This window comes from Cynocephalus volans, chromosome 16 (genome assembly GCF_027409185.1).
Source record: "Cynocephalus volans isolate mCynVol1 chromosome 16, mCynVol1.pri, whole genome shotgun sequence".
NCBI lineage: Eukaryota > Metazoa > Chordata > Mammalia > Dermoptera > Cynocephalidae > Cynocephalus > Cynocephalus volans.
The window spans coordinates 28,574,596-28,596,559 of NC_084475.1; the positions used below are offsets into that span (position 1 = coordinate 28,574,596).

At 45.9% G+C, this 21,964-nt stretch overlaps 1 protein-coding gene across 2 annotated transcripts; it reads left to right on the plus strand.

Annotated features, from left to right (window-relative positions):
* The first annotated feature begins 10,732 nt into the window (after positions 1 to 10,732).
* On the plus strand, positions 10,733 to 15,306 carry CTSL (cathepsin L). Of its 2 annotated transcripts, none has more exons than XM_063080849.1 (8): positions 10,733 to 10,804; positions 11,827 to 11,963; positions 12,266 to 12,388; positions 12,484 to 12,630; positions 12,820 to 13,044; positions 13,513 to 13,675; positions 14,336 to 14,453; positions 14,963 to 15,306. In XM_063080849.1, the coding sequence occupies exons 2-8, from the start codon at positions 11,838 to 11,840 to the stop codon at positions 15,060 to 15,062; spliced, it is 1,002 nt and encodes a 333-aa protein (XP_062936919.1). In that variant the 5' UTR covers positions 10,733 to 10,804; positions 11,827 to 11,837; the 3' UTR covers positions 15,063 to 15,306. The 2 variants fall into 2 exon arrangements, with proteins under 2 accessions (XP_062936919.1, XP_062936920.1); XM_063080850.1 differs by lacking the exon at positions 10,733 to 10,804 and adding an exon at positions 10,841 to 10,925.
* The last annotated feature ends 6,658 nt before the right edge of the window (positions 15,307 to 21,964 follow it).

The following is a 21,964-nucleotide window of genomic DNA, read 5'->3' on the forward strand; positions in this document are numbered from 1 at the left end:
CCAGGCCTCCTCCTCCTTGCGGTGTGACCTTGGGCAAGGTCCTTAACCTCTCTAGGCCTCAGTTAGCTCGTCTGCAAAATGGCGATGGGGGTTATCACGATTATCAGGTGCCATGATCCAAACAGAGTTTGTGCAGCTCTTGGCATAAGAGAGCAACACGGTCCCAGTTGACTGCTGGTTTCAGGAGGTCAGAGGAAGTATAGTGGGATTTGGGGAGAGCTTTTAATTTATTATTATTGTTATTATTGTTTGTTGTTGTGGTTATTAAGAAGTAGCAGAAGAAACTGCTGGAAGGACCACAGCCAAGGTCCCTCTGACAGTCATTGAAAGCAGCCACCACCAGGTCACTCACTGGAAGCTGCAGTGGGAGGAAACCAGGCCGGGTCCAGGTGCTCCCGTCGGTCGCGGCCCGTTAAACATCAACTCTTTTTACAACAAACCAATGCCCTTTTCATCTGATTATGAACAGGTCATGATCTAGAGACTGAAACTTCAAGGCAAATGCTCACTCACGTTCCCTCCCAGTCCAGCTTGCAGAACAAACACAACAGATGTTGAGCCCACTAGAATCAAGAAGCCGTTTTTGACTTGACTTGCTTTTTCTTTTTCTGAGAATATGCAAGAGAAGAAAGGGAAATGCAAAAAACTCCCAGATGGATCACTGGCCCACAAAATTGCGTTTTATTCAGAGATGCTGCCCGCTGTGAACCTCTTTCAGTGCATCATATATATTTGGCGGTTGAGCAACCAAGGGGAGCCGGGGGAGAAAGCAATGATGCTGGAAGCTGCTTTGGCTGAGAAACACCAGGGCACAGGAGTTCTTTAACCCTACATGAACCATGGGACAGAGCCCACCAGAGGCAACGTGATGAAACAGCTCCAGGTCAGCATGTATGGACTTGTGTCCCTAATCTGTCCATCTTTGCTCCATCCTAGGATCTCAGCTGCCTGTCCCTCCCCAGTTATCAAGGGCTTGTCTTGACAGCAACCTATTGATAAAAACCTATCTGGATAAAAACCCTATTATTTTCTGTGTTTTCTGACAATTTGATGTAAAATTTTCAGTAATGTATTATAAGGTAAGACCTAACAAGGGTGTTTCAATGATATATGCACACTCTAATGTTTCAAAATATTTTTTAAAATAATAGTATCTGTGTTGGGGAGTGTATGCTAAGCACTATGTGAGCATAATATTCCCTTTAATCCTTACAAGGCCTACGAAAGTAGGCATTTTTAATTCCCCTTCTACAGGTGAGAAAATAGACTCTATCAGTATAAGTATCTTGCCCGAGGCTACATGGCTCTTAAGTAGCAGAACCAACATTTGAACCCAGAACTGTTTAATTCCAAAATCTGCAGCCTTAATTGCTATTTATTTGTTACTTGGTTATTGTCTGTCTTTGTCCACCACTGTGCTCACCCCTCACCTGGCAAACAGTATGTCCACAAAAAATATTAGTTAAATGAATGAATGCTTTCTCCCCTCAAGCCCTAAGGATTGGAGGCCTAGTGGTGGAACGGCAGGTCACAGTTTTGTTTCATACTTTGTTGAAATATCAGGGCCAGAGGCCTTGTGGCCCCAGGAGTCCAGTCCGCTCTGCAGCTCTCTGGTAGAGAAGCGGGAACTCCTCGTTGTGTTGCAGAAATGCTTCACGTCCAAAGTTCTGTAGGATTTTTCTTTCTTTTTCTTTAGCGTCCAGCATGCCAAGTCAATCAACCAAGTTGTTACAAAGCTGAGAATTTTGAATTAATTAGAAATCATGAACAAAATGTTTTTCATATGTAAGAAAACGAAATCTAGTCTCAAATGGGAAACTTGTTCCCTTAAATATCAAAATCTCTAAGGAATACTGCTGGCGTTGTTTCTCCTATCAGAAAACCAAGCTTATTGCTACAGGTGTCTGAGTTTCATCGATTTAAGATGATTTCTGAGTCTGTGGCAGCCTTGGCACTGCCCTTATCCCACTGTTACCGACTGGCCAGGCTCGGCTGCCCTCTTGCATTAAACGAATGACCTGAAAGTCCAAAAGTTGGTGCAAGGATTGGAAGATTTATTCAGATTACCGGTACTCAACTAAATGTCTAACCAAGCAAACAAAGAGAAAAGAGGAGCAGTGGGGTCCAGTTTATCCTGGTCCCAATCGGAGGGGCCAACCTATTACATTAACAGTAATTGATAAACCAGATCTCCCCACTGTTTTCAGCATAAAGAAGAAACGTATCAACTAGATTTAAATCAGAGAAACAAAGCATAGCCGGGAGCCCTCCAGGGTGCACCTACATAGCAGTGGATACAATCCAACCAAACAGCAAAAGACGGCTCAGAAAATCAGAGGAAGGTAAAGAGAAAAAAGCACTGCCTTGTCAGAATTTAGGCCAGGGATTCCTGGAGAGATCTACCAGCAGCAGAGACATGGGAGCAGAATAGTCCCAGTGGCCACTTGCCTCTTGCAGCTAAACTAAATTAGGCTCTTGGATTCCAAAGTCATAGAAATAAACAATGTGCCCAACAGTAAAGCAAGCAACGCTTTATTAAAAGAGGAAGTAGACTTACGTATGAGGGGGTTAACAACAGTAAACCTGGCCCCCTGAGGGGAGCTGTTCAGTCTTTTATAGGGAAAGGAGTTAAGAGGTACAGGACAGCGTCATTGGAGGTGGTCCGTTCTGTTCTTCCTGGTTGCGTAATGGGCTCATGCTCAGTAGGCCCAAGATGGCAGTGGTGTTCATCATTGTCACCCCAGGAGAGTCATTGCAGCAGTCACCTTGATGCTTTGTGCACAGGTGGGAATTCCTAAAGGGGTCTTAAGGCTAATCTGCAACTTTTATTATTATGGTAAAACAAGCCTTGCAGAGGGGTTTTGCTATTCAGTAAATATCTGTTTTCCTCCCTTATCTCAGTCTATTTCGTCAGGGCAGCCCATGGGGTAATCATTTGCCCTGGGGGTCTCATGACTGAGGAGTTGAAAAGTAACAAAGTGTTCTCTGCAGGGAAGATGGAGTCAGCTTGGTTCACAGGCCCAGCCTTGCTCTGTTTCACCACCTCTTCTGTCGGGTTCAGGCACTTCCCTTCAGGTTAGGAAGGCTGTCTGCACAGTGTCCTTCCCACCTGCACCGCTCTTTCCTCTCGCCACCTTTTGCATGTGCCGCTTGGTCCATCCAGCACTTTTTCCCCAGGACGCTTCTGCCACACCGACTTCAGGTCTCCATCTCTGCCTCTTCTCTTTCTCTTGAACACATTCCCCACGTTTTCTTGAACCTGTGAACTGCTTTTAACACTAGATACGAAGCTGCTTCTCAGATTCATACCCAGTGCTGTAAACAGTTCCTGCAGTCAGGATATCAGGGAGTCAGCTGGTCCCCATTCCCCAGCAGCACTTTGCTGTGTAAGGCCTTTCCTATGGAACATCAAGGTCACTTCAGGCCTTTGAAAAAACATTCAGGAAGGGAGTGACTAAGTCTGAATTTCTGAAGATGTTTTTAGTAGAAAAGAATTTATGTAAAGCATGGATTATTGATGAGTTTCTAGAAAGGTTTATAAATGTGTCTTTTAGCCACTCAGAACTGGGCCTCTGAATCACTGGGAGCATAAATGATAGCGGTCAGGTGAGGACTGGAGGATGCAGATGGCAGTGGGAAGGCCCTGCAGTCCCCTGCACCTGCTTGTCTCAGAGGGCTGCAAAGCCCCCGCCTGAATGCACGAGCAGCAGGTCTGACCCTGCACAGCCCCACGTGAAGGCAGAGGGGACGTGATCTCCTCCATGGGGCAGAGTTACTATTTATCAAGTTAGGGGTAAAAGATGGGTTTTCTCTTCTTATTTCACCCCATTATTCTAAACAGAAGCCGTGCGTGAGGGTAGCTTGTTCTGTGCCTGGGAATGAACCAGTGTGGTCACACTGAACACACTAGCCCATCCCCCAAATATGAGGAGTCACTACCAGGAACTCAGGGCATTGGTAGTTCTCCCTGCATAAGGGAGCACGGGTCCTGTGCACATGGGACTATACGTGAAGTAACAATGGGATAAGTTGGGACATGATGGTGTGATGTGTGTCCCCGTGACTGCTTTGGGCAAACTTGGGCTGGCACTGTGGGTTTCAGTTCCTCTGTCTCATGACAAAAGCAAACGTGCAAACTGATCATCAGCTCCTCACCAAGACTGTCCAGTCACTAGAGTGGTTCTCTAGGAAGACAGTATCATCAGCAATTACAGTTAGTGATGAGCTTGCCTCTGCAGTGCTGTGTGATTACTAATAGTTTTAGTTACAGCAACTCCCAGTGTGGGAGACCTTATCCAGAATAAGCAAAAACCAGAGTCCCTGCCCGCAAAGAAGTTACGTCAGATGAAGATCACCAGCACCAGCCCCTCTGCGGGAAGAATCTGGAAATGGCCAGAGGGACCCCCATGGGCTAGAGCACTCTGGACAGGTCATGTCTTCAGGCTGCGGTTGTGGATAATGCCCTCAATACTTCTTTCTCAGGTATAGCACAGTCATCACCATGCTCATGGAGTCAGTGAGCCCTGTGGTCTGCTTTCAGCCTGAGCAAGGAAATGGTCTGGGCTCCCCGCCACCAGGAAGCTGATAAGCACCGAAGCACTTGTTGAGGCAGGTGGCAGACCATGTGATTATTTTGCAGGTGCTAATAACATCCTCTGCCTTAGGTGCCAGAGACTTGGGCTTTTCCAGCTCTCAACATAATAATAGCGTCAGCATGCCACCTCTGCCAGCAGGGAATGGTGTTCCTGAGAGCTGGGAGGCCAGAGTCCAGCCTCTGAGACTCTTCAGCCAAGCAGGTGCAGTAGAGCAAAGGCTCTACTCTCTGTCTCTCTCTGTCTCTGTCTTAAAGTTTGGGAAGGAAGAGCCACGACAGTAGTTTCTCTCATACTCCCCATTAGGGAAATCCTCAAGGAACAGGTGAGATTCACGACCCAGTGGAAAATCTCAGCTTGTCCAAGGAACACTTCAGCATCCTGCAATCTGCAAATCTAGAACCAAGGCAAATGTAGGTACCCATAGCCACAAAGGGAGAACTAAGCATGTGAGGGAGAGTTTTTCGGGGGAGGAAAGCAAATAGTGAGGGGTGGAGAGGGGTGGGAGTGAGAAACCAAAGATCACGGACTGACAAATCCCACTGTATTAGCTTCTGTGCCTTCTATGTGGTCAGAAAGAGTATGATGGGGACTGTCCAATTGTGGAACCCTACTGTGTCCTTCAGTTCTACCACAGGGTTGGGGAACAGGTCTGATTCTGACATTTCTCTTCGCTTTGGTTCTAGTCTGATTTTCTGGCTCATAAGACCAAAGGGAGCTGGACAGGTCCCCAGGGCAGAACACACTGTGGAGAGACAGTGGCCAGGGGAGTCAGGGCACGGCATACTCTCTGTAGCCCCCCTGGTCAGACAGAGACACACAAGTTACCAGTGTGAAGCAGCCCGGGGAGCAGCCAGGATCGTTTGACTGAGCTTTAAGGGAGATGGTAAAACCCTTCTCAGAATATTGGGCAATGCCAGTTCAGGCCAAGTTTGCCTTAGGCTGGTTGGGTTCTCTAAAGAGTCCAGAGCTCTCTGTCAGAGCTAAATAAAATGACTGAATGGGAGGGAGGGAGACCCTTTTATAAGTTCTTCCAGTTACTTATGGCTGTGTAATCAATTACCCCTAAACTCAGGGGCATCCAACAAAAAATATTTTAATATATCCTATGGTTTTGTGAGTCTGGAGTTCAGGAAGTGCTCAGCTGGATGATTCTCCTGTCCCATTCATCCTCACCCCGGGTCACTGGCTGTAACCAGCTGGTGCACGGGCTGGTCTGAGGATCCCAGATGGCTTCTCTCACGTCTGCCACCTTGGCAGGGTTGGCTGGAGGCGGGGCTCAGCTGGAACTGGTGACTGGAGCACTTAAACGGGGCCTCTCCAGCCTGGTGGTCTCGGGATAGTTGGACAGCTTACATGGTCAGGGCATCCAGAGAATTCCCAGAAACAGAAAGCAGAAACTCTGGTTCCTCAAGGCGTGGGCCTTGAACTGGCTCAGCGTTACCTCCTTTATACCCTTTTGGTCAAGCCAGTCACTGAGCCCACCCAGATTCTAGGGAAGGAGAAATATACCCCACTTCTCAATGGGAGGAGTGTCAAAGAATTTGCACACCTTGAATCAGCCACATCCCTTGTTTTAGTCAGTTTGGGCTCTGAAAACAAAGTCCATAGACTGGATGGTTTATGAGCAACAGTTATTTCCCACAGTTCTGAAGTCTGAGATTCTGAGGTCTGGGTGGCAGCGTGGACTGGTTCTGCTGAGAGCTCTCCTCCAAGTTTGAGGATGGCCATCTTCCCACTGAGTCCTCACAAGGGGGAGAGCAGAGAGAGAAAGCAAGCCCTCTGTGTCTCATCAGAAGGACACCAATCCCAGGATGAGGGCATCACCCTCATGACCTAAACACTTCCCAAGTGACCCACTCCCACCGTCACACTGGGGGTTAGGATTTCAACATGTAGATTTGGGGGAAACACACAGTCCGTTGCACATCTCTAAAGTGTTCAGAATTGGGAGCGGGGGAGTTGGCTAGTATATGTCCTCAATCAGGAAAGTAAATCCTGCAGGTCTTTTACAGGGTCAGAGTCCAAGTGCATTGAGTTTGGTGTTCTAAGCTCCTCTGGGGCTTTTTCCCTTCCTCACTCTGGCTGGATCCAAAACATGGCAGTCCTTTTGGTCAACACTGTGCATTCTCATTTGGGGTGAAAATAGTTTGGGGAGAGGAGAAGACAAAAATAGTTACTATTTTTACGTATGAAACACAAATGTACGTGCAGTACATAAAGTGGTAAACAGTTGAGTAGTGGCATCAACTTTTGGGGGGGAGAAAAGATTATTAGAGGGAAAAAATCTAAAAGGGCTCCTTAAAGGAAAAATAATAAAAGAAACAAAGAAACAGCTGAGGAGCCTTGGTCTGTATCCTGAAGCCAGATAACTGCAGATATCTTCTCAGAGGGCCCAGAGGGTTTGTAGGGCTGGGCATGGGGTGAGACAGGCTGTGGAAGTCTGTGAGCGAACCCACCCACCCACCTCCCTAGCAGCCCCTTTGAGGGGAGCAGTCCTCAATTGTTTGGGGAGGGATGAAAAGTCAGAATGGACTTCCTAGGCCCTGCACACAGACACTCGCTGGTTGTCCCTGAGCCTCTCCCAGAGAAGATCTCAGCTAGTAAAGACCCCCAGTGCTCTCGTGTGTGGGGCTCTGAGGTTGTCCCGGGGCCACCCCCAGCCTGCTGTCCCCACTCTGGGAAACACTCAGCCAGCAGCATGCTCCTGAGCACACCACAGATGCCTCTTGCTTCCCACGCCCTGCTCCCTCCTGGAGTTCCTGGGCCACGAGGATCTATCATCAATGTCTGTCTGACCCTGAGGCTGGACCCTGGAACCAGCAATCCTCAGTGCATGTGGAGCAAGTGACGCTTATGAGGGAGAGTATTTCCCACCAGCACCAACGTGGACCAGGCAACAAAGACCCCTCTTCACAGGCTGAGGGGTGCATGGTACCACATGGACACCACATCCCCTTCCAGATCTTGCTCTGGACATCTGGAAACCTGTGCCTGGGATGTCCTGCCTAGTTGGCCCCGAGCCTCCTTGCAGGCAGCAGCAGCCTCTTCTGTGGGTCGTCTTCCAAGAGAATACCATGCTGCCTGTGTGCATGTCCCAAGGGTAAGGGTGTCTTGACCTGGGTGTGCAGGCTGTGTGGTCAGCACACATGCACATGCGTCCCAGAACAAGGTGGAGCTGGCATGGGCAGTGAAGACAGGCAGGCCGTGGCCTGCTGTCTGCTCTCCCTGCACACCCTCATTCCAGCTCAAACCCCAGATCCTAGACTTGACCTTGGCCTTCCAGTGGTTATGAAGGTCCATTTGTCAGAGGAGAAGCATCAAACATATCTTTCTTTTTTCTTTTGTTTTTTAGCAGTGTGTCATTTTTTCCCACACATTTTATATACTTAGGCATAAAGTGCATGGGCCTCCATTTATACTCTCACCCAGGTCCACATATGTGAAGGGCAAGTCTGTTTCCTACCCAAGACTGGTGGGACCCACCTTGAAATAGAGGGTATAATGAACTGAACTGGATGTTTGTGGCCCCTCAAATTCACATGTTGAAATCCTTAATCCCTGTGTGATGATATTAGGAGGTGGGGCCTTTGATAGGTCATGAGGGGGGCCCTCACGTGTGGGATTAGGGCCAGGGTGTCTCCCCCTTTCTCTCTGGCAGCAGCAGCATCTCCTCTGTGGCTTCTTCCAGACAAGCCACTTTGGTCTCAGCTTCTGTCCAGAAGCAATGCTGGCTCCTGGGCTCTCGGACTACCACTGCCCCTTTGTCCTTCTAGCCTAGCTGTGGAAGCAGCTCCTGTGGGTTCTAATCTCTGGATTTCCTCACAGGGCCTGTTTGTCTTCCAAGCTCCTCCATTTCTTACAGAACCAATTTCCTGCATTAACTCCCTGTGTTTCAAATACTTAGAGTGGTCTCTGTTTTCTCATGCATCATGATATTGCAGCTCTAAGATTACCACCTTCTGACACTCCAGGCATTTCATGAAGTGAGTCTGTTTTCCTTTTATGTCCCCAATATTGTTAGTCCTCTAGTCACATAACGCCACAAAGATATTGCTTTTATTTCATAAGATCACAAATTTAAATGCTGTAGTTAAATTGTATTCTACATGTTCTGAGTGGTTCCCAGGGAAGGAATGCATCAAAAAGAGGAGTAATCACCAAATACAGTAGTCAAATTCATGCAGATAGAAAATAGACTGGTAGATGCCAGAGCTGGGGAAGGGGAACAGAGAGTAATTATTCAGTGGGTACAGAGTTTCAGTTTATGAAGAAGGATATTGGTGGTGGCTGCATACCAGTGTGGATGCATTAATGCCACTGAACTGCATACTTAAAAATGGTTAAAACGGTAATTGCTGTGTTGTGTATGGAAGGGTTCTTCAAGAAGTTCATGGAAAGACTCATATCATCTTTTAAATATATTTTTCTATGAAAATACCCTCATGTAGATCTGATTGTTCTTCTTAAAGAAGTATCAAATTAGCCTTAAATAGAAATTAATAGATCTGTAACATAACCAGCGCCACTGTAGACAAGCCCAAGTACAAACTGGCACCGCCCACCTCCTCCCCTCCCCCCTCCCTTTACAGAAGCCTCCTGACTTAAACAGAACCCTTTTTTGCTTCCACAAGGACACAGTTCTCCACCCCGATCCACATTAGCATAATGGCCCTCCTTGAAGGTATCAGCCAGCCCTTGGCGCACTGTATAAGCTCTACCACCCCCACGCTTGCTGCTGTCCCCATTTTCAGGGCAGCCCCGGGCTGCCTGCCACGCTGAGCACAGCCCAGCAGATTTCTTTCTTGAATGAAGCGAACGGTACCCGGCATCTCGGCTCGCTTTCTTTCAGAAATAAGTTTAACAAATAGAAATGCACTATGACTTCTTCTTCTTTTTTTTTTTTATCAAAGAAGTAAAAATATGCATAGAAAAAGGAAATCAAGACAAGGATATCAGGTAATGATGATTTTTTCCCCTGAAATGTATTTTCTACAATAAATATGTTGTTTATGTAATAAAAAAGCACAAAGTTTTGAACGTGTTGGGGTTGTTTCTTAAATCCTTAATCATATAAATTAATATCTGTATAATATAGATTACTCTGTATATGCTTTCCTTTTATCTAAAACGTTTTCCCGTACTCTGTGTCTTAAATCCTGACATTAAATGTCATTACATTTAAAAAATAAATCTCAAGAGAAGCACTTTGATACTGAAGATGACATCACAATCCATACCGCAGAGAGTGAGGGAATAAAAGTATTTCTAACGTTCTCAACCTCTATTCTCCTTTTTCTTAACCAAACTATTCTGTAAGTAACTCATTTCTGTGGGTTTAGGAAAGACGCAGGAAGGACGAATCCCTGAATAGAGGAGACAGGAAAGGGTGTGTTGCAAAATGCCAGCAGCCTGTGCACGCAGCCCCAGCCGGCCGCCCTTCCCTCCTAGGGTTTGGGCCCCAACCCCAGCACCACGTGTTTTGGGGACTGTCATTCCCTGCCAGATTCTTCTGAACCCAGCTGCATCCCACCCTGAAACTGGGCGATAATGCACCTGCCCTGGGCACTGCATTCTTCCAAGTGGCTCCACCTCTGTTGTGGATTAACAGGAATTACTAGACCAGAGTTTACTGCCTCTGGGCCCTGCAAGAGATTTTAACCAAAAACTCAAGGACAAAAGGAAAAGCAGGGTCAGGTTGAAAATCCACACAGGGCTCGCGGTCAACTTCTTTTCACGAACACCGGTCCAGCGTATTAAATCGGGGTGCATCGTTAATCCGAGCTCTCCAGGGAGGCGCCAGACCCTCCGCGCTGCCAATGGGCGCTCAATTCACTCCCTCCACCCTGGGCCCACTGAGGCAGACGCGCCCGGCCCTAGGGCAGATTGGGATGGAGCCCATCACCTGCACAGAGCCCCATCACCTGCACGGAGCCCCATCACCTGCACGGAGCCCCAACACCTGCACGGAGCCCCATCACCTGCACGGAGCCCCATCACCTGCCTGGAGTCGCAGAGCCCAGAGGCCCCGCCCAGCGGCCGGGGCAGCCAATCGCAGCGCGTGCAGGCGGCGGGGGCGGGGCCTGCCGCAGACCCGGCCCTTAAAGTCCGAGTCAGGCGCAGCCGGCCCAGACCCGCGGACCTGGGGGACCCTAGCAGCATCCTGGGAGCTACGTCTGCGGAGTGCGCCTGCGCAGCTGCGGCCGGCCCACGTGAGTGCCCCGAGCGGGGTCAAGTCTTGAGGGGACCAGGACGGGAGGAGGCGACCGCGCGTGGGCACGGGCGCGACCCCCGGGAGGGATTGCCCGTCCCTGGAGCTCTGCCGGCCTTGAGGTGGGGAAGCGCGGGAGGAGCTGGAGATCCCAGGGAGACTCGCACCGCGACACGCACGGGTCCTGTCCCCGGGCCGCGCCATCGCAGGGCCTGGCCGGGACGGACGGGACGGCTGGACCCCGCCCGCCGGCCGCGCGCCCGTCCTGCCTGCGCCGTTTAACATCCTGGGGACGTGCGCTGCGTGCGGGGCTCAGCCGGGACCAGAGCCCAGAGCCCCGGAGCTGCCCGCCCCGGGCCCCACGCTGGCTCTGGGGGCTCCGGCCTGCGGCGTCGGAGCCACATAACCCTGTCCCGTATTGGGGGGAGCAGAGGGGGTGACAGTGGCACAGGCCCACCCGTGGGTTGGAAAGATCAGGGGCGACTCTGCTTCCTAGTTTCTCTAAAGATTACATTCAAGGAAAGGAGGTTGGAAGATGTATCTCATCTTCTGCTGTATATTAGCAAAGAAGGTGTGACTTGCCTCCCAACTCTTGGGGATCCCTTTGCCCCCACTTGGGATCATACGTCCTCATTAGTGAGCTTTTGCCTGGGTGATCTCAGCACCATTGACACAACACCTGGACCAACTGATCCCTCACTTCCTAGATGTTGCCTTAAGCTTCTGACCCATGAGGTACCTTCACACCTTCTCCTAACTTAAATCGTCATTGCAACCCTGTGCCAAATCCTAGAGCCCTGCACGGGCTGCTTTTCACTTCGGTGGCTCAATCAAATACCTCCCTTTGTCCTGTTGTCCTCCAGCCGTATCCTTAGCCTCTTCCACAGTCCTTGGGGAAATTCTTGGGAAAATAATTTAAATATTTTCATTCCACCATAGTAGCCATAATTTCTCAAGGGAGTGTAAGATGGTTTTTTTGGAAGGATTGGCCTAATGATATACTTTCTTCTTTTCTTTCTATAGGTCTTTGAGACATGAATCCTTCACTTGTCCTGGCTGCCTTTTGCTTGGGCATAGCCTCAGCTGTTCTAACAGTTGATCATAGTTTAGATGCACAATGGAACCAGTGGAAGGCAACACACAGGAAACTGTATGGCATGGTTGGTAACATCAAAACTGTCTAGAGGGACCCAGAGAGAATGGTCTTTGCCATTGGAAGTTTATAGCCACAGAGTAACTTCTAGATGCCTGCTCTTAACAAGGCAATAACATAATGGCACACATTATGAGCACAATGTGAGCTTACATCTCCATTGTGTTGGAGCTTGGAGAACAGCTCCCAAAAATATAAAGCCATCCCTGGCCATGGTTTCCCTTCCATCTCTCTCTGCAAATGCCCTTTGTGAGCCTGGGTTGGGTTCTAAGTAGAAATAAAGACCATGAGATATGTGTCTGCCTTTAGAATGAAGACGGCTGGCGGAGAGCAGTGTGGGAGAAGAACATGAGAATGATTGAACTGCACAATGGGGAATACAGCCAAGGGAAGCATGGCTTCACAGTGGCCATGAACGCCTTTGGTGACATGGTGAGTGTGGTATGGATTGCTTACCCCTGTGCTTCCTCTCTGCAGTTCTTCACCATCATAATCTTTTGCTTTTCAACATTTTCTTTTCTTTGAAGACCAGTGAAGAATTCAGGCAGGTGATGAATGGCTTTCAAAACCAAAAGTTCAAGAAGGGGAAAGTGTTCCAGGAACCCCTGTTTGTTGAGGTCCCCAAATCTGTGGATTGGAGAGAGAAAGGCTGGGTGACTCCTGTGAAGAATCAGGTATGACAGTGTCAGACTCAGACCTTCCACCTCCCACAGGAAAGCCAGGGAGGAATTGGCCTTGTTGCTTTGGTAGACTGTGGAGTGACCTTCAGTTCAGTATTTTTTAAAGAGTATTTTGATATATGAGCTGTTGTCAAAGTCTTACTATTTGTTTTGTGGATTACAGCTTTTTAATTCCCTTTTCAGGGTGGGTGTGGTTCTTGTTGGGCTTTTAGTGCGACTGGAGCTCTGGAAGGACAGATGTTCCGGAAAACTGGCAAACTCGTCTCACTGAGTGAGCAGAACCTGGTGGACTGTTCACATTCTCAAGGCAATGAGGGCTGCAGTGGTGGCCTGATGGATTACGCCTTCCAGTATGTCAAGGACAACGGAGGCCTGGATTCGGAAGATTCTTATCCATATACAGCAATGGTAAATGTAGCTTCTCGTCATCCCAGCTGTTTTTAGAATGTGTTTAGCACTTTCAGAGATAATAGACACTTTTTTCAGAATTCACATTTTAGGTGGTAGAATCTGTATCTGCAAACTCTGAGTACTGTCATTATAAATTATTAGCCTTTGCACAGTTCTCTGATTAGACGACGGTTAACATAGCTGTTCTTGCTTCATGTAACATGGAGAATACACAGACTAGTCTACATATAATATACATTTCTCCATTGTGTGAAATTTCTTATGGACAGGTAGCCCTAGGGGGTCTATTGAAGAGACACGAGTTACTTTTCAGTCTCAAATCAACTAATAGCATTTCCCTTCCTGGGATTATTTGTAACAGTGTGGACTTGGAGATCATAAGCTACTAATTGCTGAGCGTTTTCATTATAGAACTCATATTACCCAGGAAGTGAATCAAGCCTCTTTCCCCTTTAACTTTAAAAGGATGAAAACTGTACGTACAGGTCTGAGTATTCTGTTGCTAACGACACTGGCTTTGTGGACATCCCTAAGCGTGAGAAGGCCCTTATGAAGGCTGTGGCAGCTGTGGGGCCCATCTCTGTTGCTATTGACGCAAGCCACATGTCCTTCCAGTTCTATGAAAAAGGTAAGCATTTTTCTTTGTAGAGATTAATGCGGAAAAATTATAAAAGCATCATGACATACCTACTTGATGGACCCTTTGGTATGTCAAATTCAATGTAGATATTTAGGTACATGGATTTAACGTATTTCTTCATTCCATAAATGTGCTCTTTGTACCTGAAGTTCTCATTTGATATTCCTTTTAGCATATCTCCATGAATAGAAATACTTCATTATTTTTCTTTGTTACATAATTTATTGTGTACCTTAATTTACTTAAATTTTCTCCAATTATTGGATCTTTAAAATTTTTCCAAAGATTTTTGCTTCTGTAATTAAATCAGAGAAGAACCTCTTGATTCAAGTATTTTTGCATTCTGTGCTATTTCCTTAGACTTACATCCTATGAGAGGAATTACAAAATTTCAAAAAGTGGTCTTTTATGCCTCTAGGCAAGTTTTTTCCTAGAGTATTTATGCTAATTTATATTTATGCTGGTGTTACATGACAGCCTGAATCCCTAGCCTTGATAACAGTCAGTTTTAATTTTAAGTCTTATCTGGAATTGATACCTTTTCGTGGAATGTAGCTATCTATGCCTTCCTTACTGTGGAACACAGGGTGGGTTACTGTCAGGTGTCTCCTGGAGCTTCTCACCCCAGCACTGATTTTACTCTTTCAGGCATTTATTTTGAACCAAACTGCAGCAGCGAAGACCTGGACCATGGTGTTCTGGTGGTTGGCTATGGCACCGAAGGAGCAGAATCAGATAACAATAAATATTGGCTGGTCAAGAACAGGTATGAATTGCCAAAAATACTTAGATCTGAAATTCAAAAGGGAATTTTTATTTGCAATCAGTATTTGGATACAGGTCCACAAACCCCTAAGCACACTTCTGAAATCCCAAAAGTGTTTATCCCATTAGGTTAAACACAGAAATATTAATGTTTGATTCTAACATTCGATACAGTTGCAAGCATGCTGAGGGTATTAGTATGGTGTTTGTACCATTGCATTTCTGCATTCCGAAAATTTTCTTAATTCTGAAACTTGTGGCTGGAAAGACATCCTATCCTTTTTCTGTCTCTGATGTTGCAGTTCTGTGAAAGGTCATTTTGGAGTCAGGGATAGAAGTTATGTGCAGATTTAGACTCAACAATTTGTAAGGAATGAAAGAGAACATGTGACCCCCGATCCTGTATGTTACGGTGGTGTCCTGTGGCACACTGTTCAAGTTAGGTGGTGGTGTTAATAAACCCTTGTGCTTTCTTCTTTCTGTAAAACGGAAAACCTGCTCTTCTTTCAGCTGGGGTGAAGGATGGGGCTCTGAGGGCTACGTAAAAATGGCCAAAGACCGGAACAACCACTGTGGAATTGCCTCCGCAGCCAGCTATCCCACTGTGTGAACTGATATACGGTGACAAGGAAGGACTTGGCTGGGGACAGCATATCCAGAGAAGGAATTTTATCTTAAAACTGACCAGCTCCTGCTGTGTGGGATACAACACTTGAATCATTGAAGATCCAAGTTGTGATATGAATTCTGTGACATTTTTACACTGGTAAAATGTTACCACTATTTTAATTACTGCTGTAAATAGGATTGTATTATTGATTCACTTAATGGCTTTCGATTTTCATTTTTAAAAGGAAAAGGATACATGAAATTTTACCTTTTTAAATAAAAATTAATTTTATGGAGAGGGAGGAATTTTTCTGGTTTTAATGCACTGCCTTTTTGTGTGGTCTCACCTGTAGTTGGGCTCTAAGGACATAACTGAATGTGCACTGGTAACACTAGGACTAGGAGAACGAGCAGGTGGCCCTCTGGCTCTTCTAGTTACGAATATGTAGATCTGTGTCAGCTGCACACTGGCTGTGTCTGACCCAATCCCTGATTGGAGCAAAATTTGATAAACCATCTATAAGGACAAAAGAAAATTGTTTTAATGAAGACAAAGTTCACTTTTTAGAAATATTTTTCTAAATTTCTATTGACAGATACACAAATGATTTTGATACTAGAAAATGGCTTTAGTGATCATGTTCATTTCACCCAAGACGGTAACAACCCAGTCAAGTTATGGGACAGAAGTCTCAGAGCCAGTTTTTGGAGCATCTTCCCAAGTGCTGGTCAAGATCCTGTGGCCACTTTGCAGTCCAGGCAGGACAGAACACCGGTGGGTTTCCAAGGTTGATTTGTTTTGGGGTCCACAAGGGATGAGGAATAAACTCCTCGGTTTGAGGCTGGGCTTCCTAAATGGAGCTCTGGACTCAAAAGGTCGAAGACACGAGAGAGGACCAGAAACAAGAAGGTGGCTGCATTCAGACCTAGCCAACTAGTCCCTGAATTGTTAAAAACAAACAAAAAAACAAAACAAAAACTTCCCACATTGCACTGGCTAAAAAAGCACATAGTTCCATTGGCTGTGTGTTTTTATGTGTCATGTTCCCACTCAAGAAAACAGAATAGGTGGAGAGGTTCAGTGACTAGACTCCATCATCCCTGAGGGGGCCATGAGGTGGACAGCTTGGGTCCCAGCCCACAGAGCTTCTGGAGGTCTCCGTCCACATCCATCTGGATTGGACCATGTGCCATGCTGGACTCTCCTGTGGCCTTCTCTTGTAGTTGCTAAAATTTCAAGCATTTTGATCTAAAGTGACAAATATGTCATCTACAGTGAAGTTCTTTAAGTTTTGTAACAAACATAGCTACTGTGGAGTGCAGTGAAAAGACTGTTCTGGTCATCTATTACTATAAAATGAACTACCTGAAACCTGCCAGCTTGAAAAAATACCTTTCACATTTCCTGACTGGACTCGGGTGGGGACTTTTGTAGGCCTGATGGCACAGGACATCCACACAGGCTCACATCACATCGCATGGCTGTCGTAGGTGCTAGTGGTGGCTGTGTGTTCAGCTCGGGCTATTGAGCAGAGCCCTACAGGTCTGTGGCTTGGGCTCCAGACAGCACGAACACAGTGGGAAATAGATATATATAAATTACATATATATATTTGAGAATAATACACTTTAAATAATGAATTTCATAAAAGTTCATGATTATTTATGTTTGTAAATAAGTTTAAAGTATTACCAAGAGACTTGGTCTCTTTTCTACAGTATTACAATTTAAAAATTTTAGAATTTACTTTTTTTAAAGGTTTATGTTTATTTTATTTATGCTTTTAATAGTATTTATTGACCATCTCCTATGAAATGGTGCTGTGCTGGGCTTGGGGACACCAAAGTAAACCAAATCCCTATGGGGTGCACTCGCGTCCGGGGGTGGGAGTGGGGGTGGGGAGCAAGCACGTAGGAGCGTGACAGCAGTCCCTGTGCAGGAGCGGCGTTGTGAGAGCTCTGCTGGGGGAGCAGGGCGACAAGGATGGCCAGAGCATGGGTCAGGGACTTGGCGCCCCCTAGGAGCCAGGCAAGGTCTTGAGCAAGTTCCATCTGATCTGAGTTTCCAGAGTTCAAAGGTATCATATGTTGGAAGGGATAGGAGGGGGCGGTTTCTCTTTGTACTGTATTATTTCAATTTTTTAATAATAAACTTTCATTATTTTTATGAGGTGACAGATTCATCAGTATTTAGTTCAAGAAAAAAAAAAGAATTGGGAAAAGAGAAGGAGGAGGAGGTGGGAGTGGGGGAGAAACAAGGTCCTCGGATAACTTGATAAAGGGCCAGTCTCCAGTTTGGGCAGTTATGTTCCTGAGATTCACGCTCACACTGCTCAGCCTGTGCATTCATTCAGCACAGACATAAGGAAGTGCCACTGGACAGTTGGATTCCGCTGTGTCCATGCAGGTCTTGGCAACACAGAAAATCTCGGAGAAGGGTGGGCTGTTGCCTCCAACTTATTGTTTGCAGCCAAGAGAGACAGGGAGAGAACTTTGCTAAGGGAGATTGTTATAATTATGTAACGTTTGGCTTGTGGCTACTATTGTGTACTAAGAGTAAAAAGAGGTAACTGCTCTGAGCTGCTGGTCAGCAGAGCACGGAGGGTCAGTGGAGTAGAGCCAGAGCTCTTGTCTGAGAATAAAGCATGTCTGTGAGGCTCATATCTGAAGAATAAAATATGTCTACCTTGCATAAAGTTGCCAGGGTCTTCTTTCAATTACCAGATTCATGACCTGCACAGGAAGGGGCAGAAGGATCTAAGATCCCTGCACCACAATCAGCGTAGTTGGCAGGATAAGCAGGTAAGGGAGCCACGAGCCCCTCGGGAAGGGTAGGAAAGGTGGCTGCCCTCAAGCATGTGGTACCTGGTGGCAGCATTCCTGTGGACTTGGGCTCCACTGGAAACATGGCACTACATGGATGGGTCCCAGAGAGCATGGAGAAAGCCCTCAACGTGCTGGGCTCCATGGTGAAACATGAGGAGTCCCAGTGTGTAGCTGGCCGAATGGACTGGCTGCTGCTCACCGCACTGCGAACCAACATGGACCAAGCATTCCATGATGCAGCATGGCCTCGAGAGGCGACACAAAAGGCAGACATGCTGCACACTGAAGTACAGCAACAGGACTCCTCTGCTCCTGAAGCTGAGGACAATGACGACTCTAAGGGTCAGTTGGGAGAACCTGTGTGTCTCTTTGCATGACCTTTTGTGCATCAGAAAATGAACCCCTAGCTGCTTGGTTCCTATGGTTGTGGAACCTAGGGGTGGATGGCAAATGTGTAGTGTGTGTTAGCATTAGTGGATACTGGTGCAGAATGTAGCCTGATACATGGCAACCCAGATAAGTTTCTGGGGGCCACAGTGAATGTTGATGGCTTTGGAGGACAGACTGTTAAAGTCAAAGCTTTGTCTTTGTTGCTGGGCATTGGACAATTATCCCCTTGTGTATGTGCCGTGTATGTGTCCCCCATGGCTGAGTGCATCTTGGGTGTAGATATGCTTTATAGTTTGCATCTGCAAATGACAATTGGAGAATTCTGGCTGCAGATCTGGACAATGAAGCCTGTGTTGTGGGGACATGTGAAACAGTATCACTTGCCAGGAGGACATGCAGAGATAAGTGCCACTATCTTGGAGTTAGAAAAGGTTAACATTTTTCGTCCTGCACATAGCCCTGTAATACCTTGGTATGGCCAATGAAAAAACCTAATGGTACTTGGAGAATGACTGTGGACTGAGAACTGAGCAAAGTAGTGCTTCCTTTGCATGTGGCTGTGACTTAGTTCATGACCCGATGGATCAACTGAAGACTCAGCTGGAAACTTGTCATTGTGTACTGGACTTTGCAAATGCTTTTTCTCTCAGCTGATAGCCAAGATCAGTTTGCTTTCACCTGAGAAGAAAGACAATAAAGTTTTCAAGTGTTGCTTCAAGGCTATCTGCATAGCCCAATTATCTGTCATGGTTTGGTGGCTGGGGACCTAGCCAAGTGGACTAGGCCCAGCATGGTTACAATGTTTCATTATATTGATGATGTTCTACTAAGCTCTGATTCTTTTACAAATTTAACCCAACCGGCTCCAGAACTGCTAGGCCATTTGGAACAATTTGGGTGGGCCCTGAACACAGCCAAAATGCAAGGGCTGTCTGTCAAATTCTTGGGAATTGTTTGGTCGGGTAAGACATAAGTCATCCCAGGAGCTGTTATAGATAAGATACAGGCATACCCCCAGCCCACAACAGTAGCTCAGCTACAAGTTTATTTGGGACTTTTGGGGTACGGGAGAGTTTTTGTACCCCATATGGCCCAAATGACATTCCCACTCTATGCGTTAATAAATAAAGGAGTTCCTTGGGATTGGACTGAAGAGGTAAAACAAGCTTACTGTTCTACTAAGAAGGCAATACAGCAAGTGTAGGCTTTGCAAGTGGCTGACCCCACTAAACCTTTTGAATTAGATGTACATATAACCCAAGAAGGATCAGGATAGGGTTTGTGGCAGAGACAAGACTGATTCTGAATGCGTATAGCATTCTCGTCTCAGCTCTGGAAGGGCACTGAAGTGCATTACTCTCTGATAGAGAAACAGTTAGCAGCTGTGTATTTTGCCCTGATGGCCACTGAAGCTATTACAGGAACTGCCAAGGTCCTAGTAAGGACAACATACCCCATTCTAGGTTGGCTACACATGTGGACAACCACCCCTAAAACTGGTGTAGCTCAGAATCCCACTCGGTCTAAATGGGGAGCATATACAGAACAAAGAAGCACTCTGTCTTCAAGTCCTTTGTCTAATGAATTGCAAACTGTGTTACGACCAGTAGAGGTTGTGGAGAAAACTTTGACACAACCTATATCCGTGGAGGTGGAGACCACACCTTTCCATGAGGGAAAGGGACCTACTGCAGAGCAGGCTTGATATACAGATGGCTCCAGCATGAGACCCTCAACTTCATGGATGGCTGTTGCTGTCCAGCCCTTAACCGATACCTTGTGGTAAGAAAATGGTATAGGACAAAGCAGCCAGTGGGCTGAATTAAGAGCAATATGGATGGTGATAAAAAGTGAGCCAGGGCCACTAACCATCTGTACTGACAGCTGGGCTGTCTTCAGGCGTTTGACCCTTCACAATTATTGGAGAGACAGATACATACCGAGAATCACCATGTACAGAAGCAGAAACCCACGAGCAAAGAGTTCCGTAAGAACAATTACCTCGGTAGGAAAACTTAAACTGTAATGGAAAAATTTCTGGAGGCTCAGTGTGGACAAGTCGCATAATTAAAACTCTAGTGGTTCCAGTCCTGGGGGGAAAGGCTCACAATCTGGTAGAGCTTCAATAGCTCTATCATGTTTTCAAATTAAAAATCTGAGAACAATTCCCTAAGATTCAGGCACCAGGAGGGAACAGTAAATGTACCAGATGTACCTTTTGAAATGTACCAGAGCGTTCTGTTCTTAACAAGGCCTGCCCTCAAGAGAAACTGTTTTGGCAAACCCTAACCTATTGCAGTTTCAATCAAAACTGAACCAACCTAAGGGAAGGGAAATACCTAACTCCGGCCTGCTCTAGCCATCCTCTACCACCTAAGGAGGAAAAAACTGAGCAACACCCGTGAATTTTACATCCCAGGGACACAGGCTCATTAGAACACTGAGACTTACACATAGGACCGTGGAATGCTTCTCTCCCACTCAGCTGTAACACCACATTCCTAAAGACTTATTTACCAGAGGTCCTTTTACCAAGTACATCATGTTTCTCTTTCAACAGAAAAGTACGAGGCATGGAAAAAAAAAAAAAAATGCCGCAACTTGAAGAGACAGAGCAAGCATCAGAGACAGACTGAGAAATGTTGTGAATGTCAGAAATACTGGACCAGGAATTTAAAATAACTCTGATTAGTATGCTAAGGGCTAATGGAAAAATGGCAATGTGCAAGAACAGATGAAGAATGTAAACAAAAAAGAGAGATGAAAATTTTAAGAATTACCAAAAATGAAATGCCAATTCTTAGCAAACTAAGAATAGAAGGGAACCTTCTCAACTTGGTAGAGAACATCTGTTAACAAACTCAAGTAACATCATACTTAATAGTGAGAAACTAGAAGCTTTCTTACTAAGATCAGGAGCAGGGCAAGTATGTTCCCTTTTACCACTTCTTTTCAACATAGTACTGGAAGTCTCAGGTAATGTAGTGAGACATGAAAAGGGAATAAAGGTATACACATTGGGAAGGAAGAAATAAAAACTGTCTTTGTTCACAAGTGATATGGTTGTATATGTACAGAATACAAAAGAATCAACAGAAACCTCCTGGAATTAGCAAGCTTACAGGGTACAGGATTAATGTCCCCAGAGCCAATTGTTTTCCTATATATCAGCAATGAACAAATGAAATTTGAAATTAAAAACACAATACCATTTACATTAGCACCACAAAAAATAAAATATTTAAGTATAAATCTAACAAAATATGCATAAGATCTGTATGAGGAAAACCATAAAACTATGATAAAAAATTTAAAAAACTAAATAAATGGAGAGATGTTCCATGTTAATGGATAAAAAGACTCAATATTAGCAAAACGTCTTCTTCTCACTTTATCTATAGACTCAATGCAATCCCACTCAAAATCATTGCAATTAATTTTCTGGATACCTAAAGTTGTCACAGAGAAGAAAATACCTAGAATAGCTAACACAATATTGAAAAAGAACAGTCAAAGGATATGCACTTTGCAACTTCAAGACTTTCGATAAAGCTAAGTAATAAGGGAGAGTGATATTGGTGAATAAGTAGACAAAGTATCAGTGGTACAAAAGAGAGCTCAGCAATTGACCCACATAATAGTCAACTAATCCTTGACAAAGGAGCAAAGGAAATACAGCGAAGAGAA